General features: G+C 42.3%; 1 protein-coding gene across 6 annotated transcripts in view; it reads left to right on the top strand.

The window, feature by feature from the left end:
• The window catches only part of MGAT5B (alpha-1,6-mannosylglycoprotein 6-beta-N-acetylglucosaminyltransferase B), a 498,248-nt gene extending 488,511 nt beyond the window's left edge, over nt 1-9,737 (top strand). For 5 of the 6 annotated variants that reach the window (XM_029600396.1, XM_029600400.1, XM_029600401.1 and 2 more), the window contains exon 17: nt 7,297-9,737. In XM_029600396.1, the coding sequence (XP_029456256.1) occupies nt 7,297-7,495 (199 nt within the window). In that variant the 3' untranslated portion in view covers nt 7,496-9,737. The remainder of the gene's footprint in view (nt 1-7,296) is intronic. The other variant, XM_029600398.1, reaches the window with a different exon arrangement.
• Nucleotides 9,738-17,424: the final 7,687 nt, after the last annotated feature.

Genomic DNA, 17,424 nt, shown 5'->3' with positions numbered 1-17,424 from the left:
TTAGCATTGTTCAATAAATTAAAATAAAACAGAGTTCCCATCAGAATGTGCAATTACCATGCAGCTCACTCCCCACTGGTGATCAAACACTACAACTGGATACAGCTTCTCTGTATAAATATCTTCAGTGGAGTATCAAGAAATATCATTGGTCTGTCTAAACCCACTGTTAAATCCAGATGTAGATAAATTCTCAAAGCTGCTCTGATGATTATACTGAGGCTGAAACTGAACACAGGTTCTCAATCTAGTTACTGTAATGAGGCATTGTTGTTTACCAATCAAAATACACAGGGGTAGATTTTTTTAAAAACGCGCATGCACTTCCTGGTGTGCGCACATGGTCCGCAGCTATTTTATAATACGCGCGCGTCGGCGCACGTGTGTTATAAAATACGATATCCACATGCACATGCGCGGCGGATTTTAACATCCGCTGGCTCATGTGTGGGCAGGTGGCATCCTCCACGCACGGGGCGGGGGGGGGGGATTTTAAAAGACAATGCGCGGTGACATGAGGAGGGCTTCCCCAGTTCCCTATCTAGCCTTCCTACCCTTTCCCCTTTCCCCTTTCCCCTCTCCTCTCCTCCCCAACCCCTAATCCTTTCCTAACTGTAACAATTTTTGGTTGTTTTTGACCTTGCTGCTCTGAAGGATAGGGATGTGAATCGTTTTTTGACGATTTAAAATATCGTCCGATATATTTTAAATCGTCAAAAATCGTTAGAGCCGCGATACAATAACAATTCCCCCGATTTATCGTCAAAAATCGTAAATCGGGGGAAGGGGGAGGGGAAAGGGGAGGGCGGGAAAACCGGCACACTAAAAAAAACCCTAAAACCTACCCCGACCCTTTAAAATAAATCCCCCACCCTCCCGAACCCCCCCAAAATACCTTAAATTACCTGGGGTCCAGAGGAAGGGTCCCGCTGTGATCTTCCACTCTCGGACCTCCGGTGCTTGTAGAAATGGCGCCGGCGCTACCTTTGGTTTTTCCGTACGGAAAAACTATTCGCGGCAGGAGATCGCTCCCGGACCCTCGCTGGACCCCCAGGGACTTTTGGCCAGCTTGGGGGGGCCTCCTGACCCCCACAAGACTTGCCAAAAGTCCAGCGGGGGTCCGGAACGACCTCCTGCCGCGAATTGTGTTGTCTATGGCCGGCGCCATTTTGTGCAAAATGGCGGCGCAAAATGGCGCCGGCCATAGACAACACGATTCGCAGCAGGAGGTTGTTCCGGACCCCCGCTGGACTTTTGGCAAGTCTTGTGGGGGGTGAGGAGGCCCCCCCAAACTGGCCAAAAGTCCCTGGGGGTCCAGCGAGGGTCCGGGAGCGATCTCCTGCCGCGAATAGTTTTTCCATACGGAAAAACCAAAGGTAGCGCCGGCGCCATTTCTACAAGCACTGGAGGTCCGAGAGTGGAAGATCACAGCGGGACCCTTCCTCTGGACCCCAGGTAATTTAAGGTATTTTGGGGGGGGTTCGGGAGGGTGGGGGATTTATTTTAAAGGGTCGGGGTGGGTTTTAGGGTTGTTTTAGTGTGCCGGTTTTCCCACCCTCCCCCCCACTGGACCCCAGGTAATTTAAGGCATTTTCAGGGGGGGTTCGGGAGGGTGGGGGATTTATTTTAAAGGGTCGGGGTGGATTTTAGGGATGTTTTAGTGTGCCGGTTTTCGATTTTCACGATTTTCACGATATTTTAAAAACCCAAACGGCGACGATCCGATTCCCTCCCCCTCCCAGCCGAAATCGACTGTTAAGACGATCGATCACACAATTCACATCTCTACTGAAGGAGCAGCAGTAGACTTCACGTGCTGGCCGGCTGCCAGATCGTGCTTTCCCGGGACAGCAGCTAATGGTGATTTCCCAGCCCCCCACCCAGACCCCGCACCGTCTGATAGGCTTGGCACTTCAGCACATACTGGGGTTTACACGCGTGGCTGGGGCGATTGTAAAAATGCGCACGGCGCGCACAAGGCCCGGCCACGCGCGTAAACCCTGAAATTTACCCGCGTAGCCCTTTGAAAATGTACTTGATCGTTGGTATATAACTCACTTTTTATCGGTGATCAACCACTGCTAGAAAACCCAGTGGGGTCCGTTTTCAGCCGCAGTCCAGCCAGTAAAGTTAGCCAGATAAACTTGTCTGGCTGACTTTGGTGGGATATTCAGTGGCGCAGCTGCAACACTGAATATACCTGACTATCTTAAGGTTAGCTGAATATGTTTATCCAGTTATTTTTAGGACCATTCTACAGCATGAGCAGACTTACCCAGACAAATTATCCAGCTAATTCTGAATATCAGTGTTAGCTGTAAACTTAGTCAGATATGTTAAACTCCACCCCCGGAATGCCCCTGAGTTCTCCCATCCTGGCTTCTGAATATATATATTTAAAGGATGAAGTATTTTTCCTTAGGGATTATGATTAAAAGTTGGACAGCGGCTAATATAAATGTACTACATCGTTGATTTGATATGATTGTCCATTTTCCACTTTTCAGGGGCCTGATATTCAAAAGCATTTACACGCTTAAAGGAGAATTTTAAAAGCCCGACGTTGCGGGCTCAAATGAAAAGTTTCCAAAAAGGAGCAGGACATGGGCTGGGTGAGGCACGGGCATTCTGGGATTTAACCATGAAATCTGCATATAAATACTTACACGCACTGGCACGTGTCGAGGGTCCCCTGCCATATAACTTTACTTCTGCTAGGGATAACATGAAAGGAGTAAAACAAAAAAATCTAGGCAGATCAGCACAGTTTTAAAGGTCAGTGAACTCCTGGGGAAATTCTGCGCAAAAAAATGTAAAAATCTGTGCACAAAAACTTAGAATTCTGCAAACTTTATATTGGTCAAAATAACACAATTTACATGACAGCCTTAAAGTAATCAAACATACACAATATGTGAGGATTAATTCTTAACATTTCATCCATTTGTTTTTCACCCTCAGAAATTGGTATCAGACTGCGTGCTCAATCGCTTAGGCTCTTGCCCTATACAGGGCTACAACCTCTTTCATGATGGCAATGGCACTAGAATAGTAACTTAATTTACCAATTTCACTAATGTACTCTTTTTATTATATATACCAATTTTTTACTTTTTAATCGTTTAAAAATCTTTTTACTTATCTTGCCAAATTCATGACAACCTCTCCGCACTGTTGTGTGAACTTGTCCCGTAAATATCCAAATCAACTGCCTGACAGGCAGTGCTATCAACCAATATGTGTGTGTGACTGCTAAAATTCTACCCTCCCGACATTGCAATGTTTCGGCGGCACAGCTCGCCTGCTTCAGGGGATTCTTCTCGTTTTGCTGACCGTTACCGGTTCCTTCCCCACAGCACAAAACTTTCAGCGCAAACGCTCAGTGCCTTTAAGTAATTACATTTTAAATTAATACAGAACAAAGTTATTACTTAAACATGCAGAATTTTAAATTATTTTGAGCAGAATTTCCCTAGAAATTCACTGTATGAATGTCCCACTCGCTCTCCCTACTCCCCTGGCCACTTTGTCCTCTCAGGCACCAACGCCTCCACCTGCCAGTATCTCTCCCCTCCACCTCTTGGCTCAACCCCTTCCACTCTATTGGCAGTCCCATCCATTCTCAGTACTGTCCTTCACACATGCTCCCTCTCTCTAGTACACATACACACACCCTCATACAGGCTCCCTCACTCTCTTGCACACTTACACACACACACATCCCCTCATACAGGGTCCCTCTCTCTTGCATACACACTCACACGAGCTCCTTTTCTCTCTCACACATACATCCTCACACAGGTTACCTATGTCTCTCTCTCAGGCACCCCTTCACACAGGCTCTGACTCACACATACACAATCCCTTTACACAGGCTAGCACCCTCACATACACATGATCCCTTTTTCATACACACGAGCTCCCAATCTCTCACACACATAAACACACTCCTTCACAATCTCCTGATATAGGCTCCCTCTCTCTGAAACCACACTCAAGCATCCCCCCACCCCCTCTCTTACCTCCTATGCTCTCTCTCTCATACCCTCCTGCTCTCTTTCACTCTTCCCTCCCCCACACCCCCTCCCCTCATATAGGCTTCCTCTCTCTTAAACCCACACTCAGGCATCCCCCCCCCCCGTTCTCTTACCTCCCATGCTCTCTCTCACACCCTCCTGCTGTCTCTCACCATCCCCTCCACTCTCTCACACACACATTCTCTCTCACCTGTACCTTTATCTTCGCGGCACACAGGGGCCTTCCATCTTCGCCGCGAATGGCGCACCGGGGCCTTCATCTTTGCTGCAAACGGAGTGTGTCCCGCGGCACATGCGGGCCTTCATCTTCGCGCGTTCCGTTCGCGGCATGCTAGGGTCTCCTCTGCTACTTTCTGCACAGAATTTGGCAATTCTGCATAAATTCTGCGCTCCGCAGTAGCGCAGAATTCCCCCAGGACTAGGTCAGGGTTAATAGGAGGAAGAGAGGCTATTAAACTGGAGGGATTTGGAAGTCCTATTTCTTAATTGGGCAAACTGGGAACATGGCCAGTGGCATCGGCATTTTTGGCTTTTAAAATTCCCCCACTTCCGCGATAGAAGCGGCATTTGCGTGCACATAGGTGCGCGTCCACTTAAAAGTGCGCATACATGTGTGTGCAGTCAGGCTATTTTATAACATGCGCATATATATTCGCTCGTATGTTATAAAATGGCCGCGTACCTGGTCACGGGCCGAACGCACGCACATTTACGCCTGCACGTCACATTGAAAATTACTGTTCCTAAACTGGGTTTTACATGTGTAAATGCACTTTACCCGTGTAAAGTGGCTTTTGAAAATTGCTACAATATATGATTTTGAATTGCCCATCGTTTTTTTTACCTGCGTTAAGCGCACTTAATCCGGGTGAATGGCTTTTGAAAATTGCTATAATAGTATGTTACATTTACATGTGTGTAACTCCTCTGAAAATTCACCTGTAGAGTGTATGCTGGCAGATATGATCTATGTGGTATAGTGGAATTTTTGTGTGTGTGTGAAATCAAATGAATATATAACTACAAACATAGAAACATAGAACATGATGGCAGATAAAGGCCATATCATTCAGTCTGCCCATCCACCCACAGTCCCTTCCTCTCCTAATGAGATCCTCTGTGCTTGCCTCATGTTTTCTTCAGTTTTGATACAGTCCTTGTCTCCTCCACCTCTCAGCAAGGCCATTTATTTATTTTATCTAAAAGCATTTCTATACCACGTACTCCATAGATCACAGAGGTTTACAAAATGTACATACTTAATAAAAAATAGTACTATACATTCAAATGTTTCAACATGTACAGTCAGATAAAAAAGTTAATACAAGACACTGCTAAGACAAAGACAAAAAGAGCCAGGCCATATGCATGCCGTTCCATGCCATTTCTGTAAAGAAATATTTCCTTACTGGTCGATTTTCAAAGGCTTGCGTGTGCCAAAACCGGGAGATACGTGCGTGACTCGGACCTGTGCGCCACGTGGATTTTAAAAAGCCCGCGGCCATGAGCGTTTCTCCCGGTATGTGCATACAAAACGTTTTCTGAAAAAGGGTTGGAGCATGGGCGGGCCGAGACTGCCCCATGAAATCAGTGCGTAAGTAGTTATGCGCACAAGTGCGCACAGGGGTCCCCTACTGCGTAACTTTACTTCTGCTATGGATGACATGTAAGGTGTGTAACAAAAAAACCAAGGCTAGTCAGCGGGGTTTTAAGGCTCGGGGCTAATAGGGTAAAAGGGAGGCAAGTTAGCTAGGTGGTTTAGGAAGTCCTCCTTTACTGGGGTGAACTGGGAGCGAACAGGTAAAAAGGCCTAGTGCGTCGCTGCACGTACCTACTAAAATTCCCCCCTCTTACATGCTCGAGACGGCATTCGTGCGCACATGCGCGCATCAATCTAAAATTGTGCGCACATGACGCGTGGATAGCCAATTTTATAACACACTGCATATACGCACATATGTTGTAAAATTAGTGCGTCCATGTGCGCAGTGTGCGGGGGTCTTAAATTTTACTTCTTAGCGTACCATGGTGGTCAGTGCCCCGGAGAAGCTGTTTGTTTATTATATAATTAAATTAGCAAAACGGATGCCTTTTATAAGATGGAACAGCAGTTATTTGACTGCAAGTACCATGTGAAGATTCAGCCCTCTGTATGATGCTGATGAAACAGGGATTTTTTTTCTCCTCTGATAAAGCATTTTTTTTTCCATCTTCCAGGCCCGTGCTCTCCTCTGCTTGCTTTCCAGTGCAATGAATTGTCTACCTCACAACAGTGTAGTCAGGCATTTTTTTAAATGCACCATGACTGAACTTGATAAATATTTGGACATGTCTGTCAGTCACACAAACTTTGCTTGAGTGGCTTTTTGCTTTGACAAGCAGGTACTGAATTTCTATGAGCCATGTACATACACCATATGTAGCGTGTCGCACAGCTGGGCTGAAAATATGACATTTATTTTCACAAACTAGCTCTGGCTTCCCAAGTGGCTGTGCCACAGGAGGTGCTGGAGAGAGAATGCTAGTGCATTAATGAGTAAACATAAATTGCTTATTTGTAGTCAACCATGTGACATCTGATTTATACAGGTTTTCTGTAATCCGGTAACTTGTCTTGTTATACAATCTAATTTTGGCAGCAAAATTGCTACATTAATTGCACTTTGCATTTAAGTTCAGCTGCTGTAGGGTTTGGGTTTTTTTTCATGTCTGTATATTTATGAATCTGTTGAGCAGATAAGGGATATCGCCTTAGATTTCAGTTGAACTAAGTTTTTGATGCACTGTGGTTCTGCTGAGGGCTAGAATGGCTGGTTCTGTTGCGCTTTCCATTCTGACCCGCTACCCGCTAGGCAGTTCCAACTGCCTGGGAGCAGAGGAAGGTGGCAGTCCAAATAACCCAGCTCGTTGCACAGTATTTCAGTGTTTGATGGATTAGCAACATGATATATCGCAATTTATGCGCCACGTAATTAAACTGTATTTCCAACATGCAAGCAGGCAAATTGGATTTTGGTGTTTGCTACGGTTCAGTTTTGAGTGGATGTTACATTTTCTGTCCTGCAAGGCAAGCAGCTCCATCCCCGGTGGTGTTTAATGATCTCAGAATTTCCCTTCTCCTTTTCCATGATATAAAATAAACATTAGATGTGGCTCAGCCCTGCATAAGATTTCAGAGTCCATTGAAAATAATTTGCGCTGCAGTAAGACTATAGCGGTGGATGTACTAACCTGCCAGTCTGTCTGCCTTTCTTCCCAGGCTGAACATCCGCTGTGACAGCACAGAGTCTGAAATGAACCACCTTTATCCTGCGTTCACTGAAAGCAGCAAGGAGTGCTATCTCCAGAAGGAGGCATTACTGTTCAGCTGTGCTGGCTATAGTACTAAATATCGGCGCCTCTGCCCGTGTAGGGACTACCGCCGGAGGCAAGTGGCTCTCTGCAGCGACTGCTTATGACCACAAGCCACCCAGTGTTCGAGGGGAGAGACAAAGTGACGCTTGTCAAATATCCTACTTCATCTCAAGAGTTGGGTGCCAAAAAAATCAACCGGCTGGTTTACCAATCAATCATTCAGAGGATTAAAGGCAAATTCAATTTCTTTTCTTGGAATATCTGTCTCTTGGCATCCAAAAGTATCTGAATGCACCCTGCCGAAAACTCCTCTAGTCAGGGGACGCATGGCCGTGCTCAGATCTTGAACCTCCCTAATAATCTGTTTTCACTTCAGTAAGTGAAGCCAGAAAAGTGACTAGTACCTATGTTTTTACAACCTTCTCATTAATGCTGTTTGATAAGGGATAAGAGAAGATCCAAGTACGCCTGGCAGCTGTGATGTGCTGTGAGGATTGCATTTTGTAGACCATACCATCATTTCAGCATCAACCTTACCAGTCTAGTTTGAGTCTAATGCTATAAAGAGATGCTATAAAACCATGCATGTACCATCAAACCTTCAATGCAATCTGCACCCAGCCCTGTCTACCCATTGTACATTGTCTATGGGAATCATCTGGTATGACTGTTATAGAAGAGTCAATTGCCATGAGGTCATTTACTAAGCATCTTTCACATAGACACAAAAGCAGAGAAAGCCTTTAGCAAATAAGCCCCTTTGTTTGAATAGTCTACCTTTTGGAGCCAGTCTGTAAATATAGATATTAAATTATTTCTGCATATAACACTCTTATTGCAAAACTAGCCTTTGGAACCAAGTGTCTGGCAAAGAGATATTAACAGCTATAATGAAGGTATCCTATGGTCCAGTACCATTGGTTACCAATGAAATATCCACCAACTAAAGGTAATGATGTTGTTTTCCAGTGTCATGCCTCTGAGAGGCAGTAGTTCCTACAGGAAACTGTTATAGTGTAAGAAAATCAGCTTTCCACCAGAATGTTGATATAATTGCAAAAATATGATACTTTAGATGTGGTACTTCTGTTGACATAAAAAAAAAAAATCATTCCACTTCTGCTGTATCCAGATTTATACCTGCAGCCTTTCAAGCAAAAACAGAGATGAACATAGCATGTGGCGTGTGGGTTAGTGTTGTATGCCATGGGAGACGGTTTTACAACAGCATACTCTTATAGTAAAAAGGAAACCTGTACGGAGAATAGACTAGTACCACCTAAAGTCATAAAAGAGAAGGCATCATATAAATCAGGTAAATACCCTGCCCAGAAACCTGCCTTAACTTAACAGAGTTTTCTCCCCATTATTGTGGATCAGTCTCTCGTAGTGCTAAAAGATCCTTTTCTTCCATGGTTCAGTCTATGCTTGCCTGCAGGTGTGCGAGAAAGGGTTGAAGTCCACTGGGGAAAATAAGGATAAATAACACAGGTTTGTATTAAAAAGCTTTTTTTTTTTAATTGGACAAGTAAGATCTGATCAAGCAAAAAGCTCCATGATGTTTTCCAGTCTTCTAGTTTGGGGGAGGGGGAGATTTTTCTGCACCAGCATTGTAATATTTTGCATTTTATTATGTTGGCAAGCAGGATGATATACAGACATCTCCCTCGTGCGCTCACAGATATCACCAATTGTACTTCTAGACCATGCCAAATGTTAACATCTATTTTATTTCTGTGAGTTAGACACACAGCCGTAAAAAAGACCCAGTCACATGGTGCTTGCCATTTAAACTGTTTCAGCAGATGGAAAGACGCCATTCCAGTCAAATGCAGAAAGACAAATTTATCCCAGCGCAGCATAATGATGCCAGCAGCCACCCCGTTCCTACAGTTATGCCTCCCACTAATTTATGTGACCTATATTTGAGGAGTTTCTCCTCTGTTTTGGGATCAAAACAGAAGCAATTCATGAGTGGAAAATTGACTCTCTTCTTTCACCAGGTTAAGGCTAAGCTCATAACTTACAGAGTGGGAGAGAGACACACACACACTCAATTGGACACCAACATCTCCTAAACTGTGGACTGATGAAGTCACATTCTTGGAGCACGTTCTGACTATACAATGGGAGACACACAGTACCTACCAGTTTGCATATATAATGGCCTATGTGGTATTTGATGCTTTAGTCATCTCAGTTCTTCCAGCTCGATAAGGGATAAAGTTCTTGGCTTGTAGCATGAGTGAAACTCAAAGACAATGATATGGATGGAAAAGCAATAGATTTTCTCAATCTCTCTTTTTTTTTTTTTTAGATTTATTTCTGGTAATAAAAGATTTTATTGGGACGTGGAAACAGACTGTATTCCCTTTCTTGATGGTCTCCTTTCCTTTGCTTTATTTCCTACACCTTTTTTCTGCTCCAGCCACATGCAAAAATAACACAAACATGTTGGAGAAAAAAAGGCACCAAGTGCCAGAAACCAAAGATTTTCTTCACACTCTTCAGACCATAAAACTGTATAATCCTACGATTTTCAGAGAGTAGCCCAATGATGACTGTCAGGGAAAGCCGACAGTCACTCAGCAGTGCATGGTTCAGAGAAATGTATCCTTGAAGGATACTAATGAAACAGGAGAGTTAGGGCATCCCAACAGAGAGGTTCCATTAAAAGCAAACATAGTCCATCTGCCTATATGTAAAAAATCACCGAAGCTAATGATTTCAGATCTATCCCAAATAACTGAAAAGCAGGTTGTTAAAACAAACAAAAAACACACTTTGAAATGTCTGAATGCCAATTCCAGAAGTCTAAGAAGTAGGGTGGGAGAGTTAGAGTGTATAGCAGCAAATGATGAGATTGACATAATTGGTATCACAGAGACTTGGTGGAAGGAGGATAACCAATGGGACAGTGCTATAATCAGGGTATAAATTATATCGCAATGATAAGGAGGATCAACTTGGAGGGGGTGTGGCACTTTATGTCTGGGAGGGTATAGAGTCCAACATGATAAAGATCATACAAGAGACTAAATGCTCACTAGAATCTATATGGGTAGAAATCCCATGTGTGTTGGGTAAGAGTATAGTGATAGGAGTATACTACCGTCCACCTGGACAAAATGGTCAGACAGATGATGAAATGCTAAGAGAAATCAGGGAAGCAAACCAATTTGGCAATGCAATAATAATGGGAGATTTCAATTACCCCAATATTGACTGGGTAAATGTAACATCAGGACTTGCTAGAGACATAAAGTTCCTGGATGTAATAAATGATTGCTTCATGGAGCAATTGTTTCAGGAACCAACGAGAGAGGGAGCTATTTTAGATTTAATTCTTAGTGGAATGCAGGATTTGGTGAGAGAGGTAATGGTGGTGGGGCCACTTGGCAACAATGATCATAACATGATCAGATTTAAACTAATAACTGGAAGGGAGACAATAAGTAAATCTGCAGCTCTAACACTAAATTTTCAAAAGGGAAACTTTGATAAAATGAGGAAAATAGAAAAAAACTGAAAGGTGCAGCTGCAAAGGTTAAAAGGGTTCAACAGGCTTGGACATTGTTTAAAAATACAATCCTAGAGGCGCAGTCCATATGTATTCCGCGCATTAAGAAAGGTGGAAGAAAGGCAAAATGATTACCGTCATGTTTAAAAGGTGAGGTGAAAGAGGCTATTTTAGCTAAAAAAAATCCTTCAAAAATTGGAAGAAGGATCCATCTGAAGAAAATAGGATAAAACATAAGCATTGAAAAGTTAAGTGTAAAACTTTGATAAGACAGGCGAAGAGAGAATTTGAAATGAAGTTGGCCATAGAAGCAAAAACTCATAATAAAAACCTTTTAAAATATATCCAAAGCAAGAAACCTGTGAGGGAGTCGGTTGGACCATTAGATGACCTAGGGGTTAAAGGGGCTCTTAGGGAAGATAAGGCAATTGCAGAAAGACTAAATTAATTCTTTGCCTCCGTGTTTACTAATCAGGATGTTGTGGAGATACCAGTTCCAGAGATGGTTTTCAGGGGTGATGAGTCAGACGAACTGAACGAAATCACTGTGAACCTGGAAGATGTAGTAGGCCAGATTGACAAACTAAAGAGTAGCAAATCACCTGGACCGGATGGTATGCATCCTAGGGTACTGAAGGAACTCAAAAATGAAATTTCTGATCTATTAGTTAAAATTTGTAACTTATCATTAAAATCATCCATTGTACCTGAAGACTGGAGGGTGGCCAATGTAACCCCAATATTTAAAAAAGGCTCCAGGGGCGATCCAGGTAACTATAGACCAGTGAGCCTGACTTCAGTGCCGGGAAAAATAGTGGAAACTATTCTCAAGATCAAAATCGTAGAGCATATAGAAAGACATGATTTAATGGAACACAGTCAACATGGATTTACCCAAGGGAAGTCTTGCATAACAAATCTGCTTCATTTTTTTGAAGGGGTTAATAAACATGTGGATAAAGGTGAACCGGTAGATGTAGTGTATTTGGATTTTCAGAAGGCATTTGACAAAGTCCCTCATGAGAGGCTTCTACGAAAACTAAAAAGTCATGGGATAGGAGGCGATGTCCTTTCGTGGATTACAAACTGGTTAAAAGACAGGAAACAGAGAGTAGGATTAAACGGTCAATTTTCTCAGTGGAAAAGGGTAAAACAGTGGAGTGCCTCAGGGATCTGACTTGGACCGGTGCTTTTCATTATATATATAAATGATCTGGAAAGCAATACAATGAGTGAGGTTATCAAATTTGCGGATGATACAAAATTATTCAGAGTAGTTAAATTACAAGCAGACTGTGATACATTACAGGAGGACCTTGCAAGACTGGAAGATTGGGCATCCAAATGGCAGATGAAATTTAATGTGGACAAGTGCAAGGTGTTGCATATAGGGAAAAATAACCCTTGCTGTAGTTACACAATGAGAGGTTCCATATTAAGAGCTACCACCCAGGAAAAAGATCTAGGTGTCATAGTGGATAATACTTTAAAATCGTTGGCTCAGTGAGCTGCAGCAGTCAAAAAAGCAAACAGAATGTTAGGAATTATTAGGAAGGGAATGGTTAATAGAACGGAAAATGTCATAATGCCTCTATATCGCTCCATGGTGAGACCGCACCTTGAATACTGTGTACAATTCTGGTCACCGCATCTCAAAAAAGATATAGTTGCGATGGAGAAAGTACAGAGAAGGGCAACCAAAATGATAAAGGGGATAGAACAGCTCCCCTATGAGGAAAGGCTGAAGAGGTTAGGGCTGTTCAGCTTGGAGAAGAGACGGCTGAGGGGGGATATGATAGAGGTCTTTAAGATCATGAGAGGTCTTGAATGAGTAGATGTGATGCGGTTATTTACACTTTCGAATAATAAAAGGACTAGGGGGCATTCTATGAAGTTAGCAAGTAGCACATTTAAGACTAATCAGAGAAAATTCTTTTTCACTCAACGCACAATAAAGCTCTGAAATTTGTTGCCAGAGGATGTGGTTAGTGCAGTTAGTGTAGCTGGGTTCAGAAAAGGTTTGGATAAGTTATTGGAGGAGAAGCCCATTAACGGCTATTAATCAAGTTTACTTAGGGAATAGCCACTGCTATTAACTGCATCAGTAGCATGGGGTCTTCTTAGGGAGGAGGAATAGCCTAGTGGTTAGAGCAGTGGACTATGAACCAGGAGACCAGCATTCAAGTCCTGCTGTTGCTCCTTGTGACCTTGGGCAAGTCACTTTACCCTCCATTGCCTCAGGTACAAACTTAGATTATAAGCCCTCTGGGGATAGGAAAATACCTACAGTGCCTGAATGTAAACTGGTGTGATATCTCAATTGAGATCAAATGTTGGTAAAAAAAAAAAATAATAATAGTGTTTGGGTAATTGCCAGGTTCTTGTGGCCTGGTTTGGCCTCTGTTGGAAACAGGATGCTGGGCTTGATGGACCCTTGGTCTGACCCAGCATGGCAAGTTCTTATGTAGTTTGTGTTCAGTCATAAGACAGCAATTAACCTTATTCAACAGGTTATTACTTTTTTTTTATGGCAGCTGTGCTAAGCGCTTCCCCTAAAAGTAACAAACTACCAAGCCTTACAGGTATTTTTTTAAAAACCTGGTATCTGTGTCTTTGACATGGGGCTGTTGTTTTCAGAATTTAAGTCAGGTGCTGACAAACCAATGTCTATATTTTCGAACTTGTCTTCCTGTTGCTGTGAAGGTAAGCAAAGAGGCTATGACCTATGCAGGACAGGAGGATATTGTTAGACCAATAACATATGAAAATAATAAAAAAAAAAACATGTCTCAGGCTTGCCTTTTCCCCACCCCTCTGGCAAAATGTGCTTTTGCAAAATTGCAGACCAAATGGTTTGCATCATTTTTGTATTTTTTTTGGTATACTTTTTCTTGCATTTTAAGGAAAATCTGCAGGATGTTATGCATTAACTTTCTGTTTGGGGGCAAATGCTAAATTCATTGCATATACAAAATACAATTTATTTTTATTTTAACTTGGGCAGGACAATTTTCAAATCTTTTTATGCAGGCAAACGTTTACTCACATAAAACAATGTTTTGAAAATTGTCTTGATGTATATGCGGAGTAAAGTATACTTGCGGTACGGGGAGTTTCTCTTTAAAAATAGCTTGCAGATCCATGGGTACATCTGCAAGCCACCCATGGACTTTTGAAAATTGCCCTTTTTTAATTGAGGTTTATACTAGCTTTCACGAATAAACTTGCATGAACAGGACAATGTTCAGTTTGTCCAGGGAGCTTGCAGACCTGCAAACTCATTTTTCAAAAGGAAAGTCGCCCTGGGAAATTACACGCAGGTTTTGCAGGTCCAAACTCTCCACTGGAAAGTCTGCATGAGGAGTTAAAAAAATAAACTTCTTGTGCATACCTTTGAGTTGGGCTCATTGTCGCCCCATTTACCTGCGCTGGAGAGGCAGGGTATAATTTTTGGAAGGCTTGTTGCCATAGAAAAACACTGCAGTAAAAGCTGAAAATTGCACTGTCTCAGAAACCAAGGCACAGATGAAGGAAAGACACAGTTTGTTGGATTACACATATAATCTCAAAGAAGAAAAGAAAAAAAATTGCATATATGCTTTCTGCTGAGTCCTCAGAAAAGGGGGAAATCCTTTAGAAAGGAGCTTGTCTCAGTTCAGTCAAAACAAAAAGAAATATTGAACTAGGAGACCACAAGTATCAGTAGCCATATATATTAATATGAGTGACCACAACCCTAAGGAAAACACTACTAGGATAACCCAACTAAGCCAGGCAGGTCAATTGTCAGTCCAGTTGGCATCCTAGGGAATCCCCGGACAAGGCCCCCTTCGGATAATGCAACATGCTGATGATGCAGTTGCAAGCTAGCACCTGCATAATTGCTCAGGAAACTTTTTAGATGGGTATATTCAGCGTCAGTGTGTCTGGCTGAATTTCCTGGCTAAATTTACCTGGATAACTTCTTGCTCACCTCGCTGCTCAATATGGACTTCTAAATTTCAAACTCCAGTTCCTGTTTGGTTCTAAGTCAAAAGTTGTCGAAAGAGTTGAACCAGCTATTTGGTCCTCCGCTGGTGTTTTAAGGACTTGAGTAAAGTGTTTAGGCTATCAAGATGAGCTGTGCCTTTCCCCTGGGATCCACTCCACTTCTTAATGGACAGGTAGGTAGACCCCGGTAATGAAGGGTAGAACTTTGTCCAGAACAGTATTTTTAAAATATCTTCATAGGCAATAGGCAAAGAGACTTTGGAAAATCCACAAACCTCAAATTTAACTGCCTGGTCTGTTTCTCCAGGGCAATGGTAACACTATCCTTTACCAGGACCAGATTAAAGGTGGGTAGACATTAGATTGCTGTCTCAATTTTCCCAGAGTGCTGCAGAATAGTTACTTGATTTTGCAAATGTGTTGTAAGTAAATATTTCTAAATCATTTAAGTATCTGAGAGAAAGGCCTAAAGCTGTGATAGTGTCCCAAATCACCTTCATAGTTATAACTTCAGCTTCTCTAGAATACTCCAGAAAAGCAGAGGCCATGGATGTTATCAACAATTTGACAGAGATTGTCCTGAGCCTGAATAGAACTCACTCATTGAGAGTAAGTTCATATCCAGCTCTTGCTGGGAGGAGGAGGCAAGCACACAAATCTAAAACAGGCCACAAAGACATCCAACCAGGCTGTTAAGCTCAGAACTCCGTAGGATACATGGTCAAACTGTATGTTTCAATGAATCTCTATTTCATGTCATGGTACAAAGTTAAACATCATCTTTCAGCAAATTTTAATGCATAATTACTATCTATTGGTTTTTTATACAGATTCAAAATAAGGAAACATTGAATATGGCTTGTGCAATGTTTGTGCACCCTTTCATTCAGTACGTTGTGACATCTCCTTTGGCAGAAATAACATCTTGCAAACACTTCCTGTTAACCAGCTGGGGGTCATTTTCAAAAGCGATCGCACGCGAAAAGGGACTTTTCGCGTGCAATCACTAAATGGGGGCGGAGTCTGGGCAGAGTCGGCCCCGGAAGAGGAGGAGTCGGGGGGCACTGGGGCTGACGCTGCGCAGAGATCACTGGCGGCAAAAGGTAAGGACCCTTATTGCCGCCAGTTTCATGCCGAATAACTACACCTTTTATGGTGTAGTTATTTGGTGTGAAAGCCGGCAGCCAGTGCACTGCAGTGGTGCGATGCCTGCCGGCTTTCGCAGGCCCGCCCCCCGTTACCACCGGATTATCTAAGGTCTGTGACCTTAGAAAATCCAGCTCTAAGAGTCCTTCTATTCTTGCTTTTAGAAATTTTTCCCATTCTTCCATGCAAAACTGTTCTAGGTTAGAAATATTCTTAGGTCTCCCCACAGATTTTCCATAATGTCCGTGAAGGACATTCCAAAATCTTCATCTTTCTCTTCTGTAAGTACTTCATGGTTGATTTTGAGATGAATCATTGTTTTGCTGAAATATCCAACTTCTCTTCAACTACAATTTCTTCACTGACAGTGGGGCATGAGCTTCTAGAAAAGGATGATATTTACCGTAGTTGAATCCATTCTTCCTCCTGCCTACACATTTATTTATTTTGTATTCCACTGATCTACAAATCTCAGTGGAAGACAAAAATACATACATAATAGAAAAACCAACAGAACCTGACCAAAGTCACATACATAATTGTATTTATTTATTTATTTAGTAAGTTTTCTAAACCATCATTCAGTTATACCATCACAATGGTTTACATAATTACGAGAATAAATACATAGTTATAGTACAAAATATAAGATAATTAAGATTAAGGAATTAAAAACCAAACTTTTAAATACAATATCACATAAAATAGTTAAATATCAAAATCATAGTAAAATACGAAATGAGTAAAAATAGAGATAAAACAACATAAAAGAAATAAATAGTTTAGAAACAAGTCTCAGCCAGCTCCATTATAGGCTCTGTTGAACAACCAGGTTTTCAGATTTCTTTTAAAAACCTTAAAATCGGATTGCATTCTTAATTCAAAGGGTAGCTCGTTCCACAGTTTTGGACCTGCTCGTGAAATGGCCTGCTCGCGCACTTGACTTAACTTTGCCGAACTTACAGACGGGACAGTCAAAAGGCCCTTATTCGCTGATCTGAGATTTCTCTGAGGAGTATGTAGTCGTATGGCAGCTTTTAGCCAGTCATTTTGGTCTCTGTATATTACTTTATGTCAAATGCACAATACTTTAAATTGAATACGTGATTCAATAGGGAGCCAATGGGGAGGGCGATTAAAATAGGTGTTATGTGCTCTCTTTTTTTTTTATCCCCAGTAGTATTCTCACAGCAGCGTTTTGTAGGAGCTGCAATGGCCGGATTGTAGATGCAGATAGGCCAAGTAATAACGCATTGCAATAGTCAGTGGAGGGATTCACAGCCAAATAGCCTGGGGGCAAATGTTAGGCAAATGCCCCAATCAGCATGGAGAATAAAACTAACATTTCTAAAGGTGAAACATCACTTAGAGAATAGC

This window comes from Rhinatrema bivittatum, chromosome 4 (assembly GCF_901001135.1).
Source record: "Rhinatrema bivittatum chromosome 4, aRhiBiv1.1, whole genome shotgun sequence".
Lineage (NCBI taxonomy): Eukaryota > Metazoa > Chordata > Amphibia > Gymnophiona > Rhinatrematidae > Rhinatrema > Rhinatrema bivittatum.
Note: the sequence above shows the minus strand (reverse complement) of the source record. Positions and strands in the feature narration are given on the sequence as shown.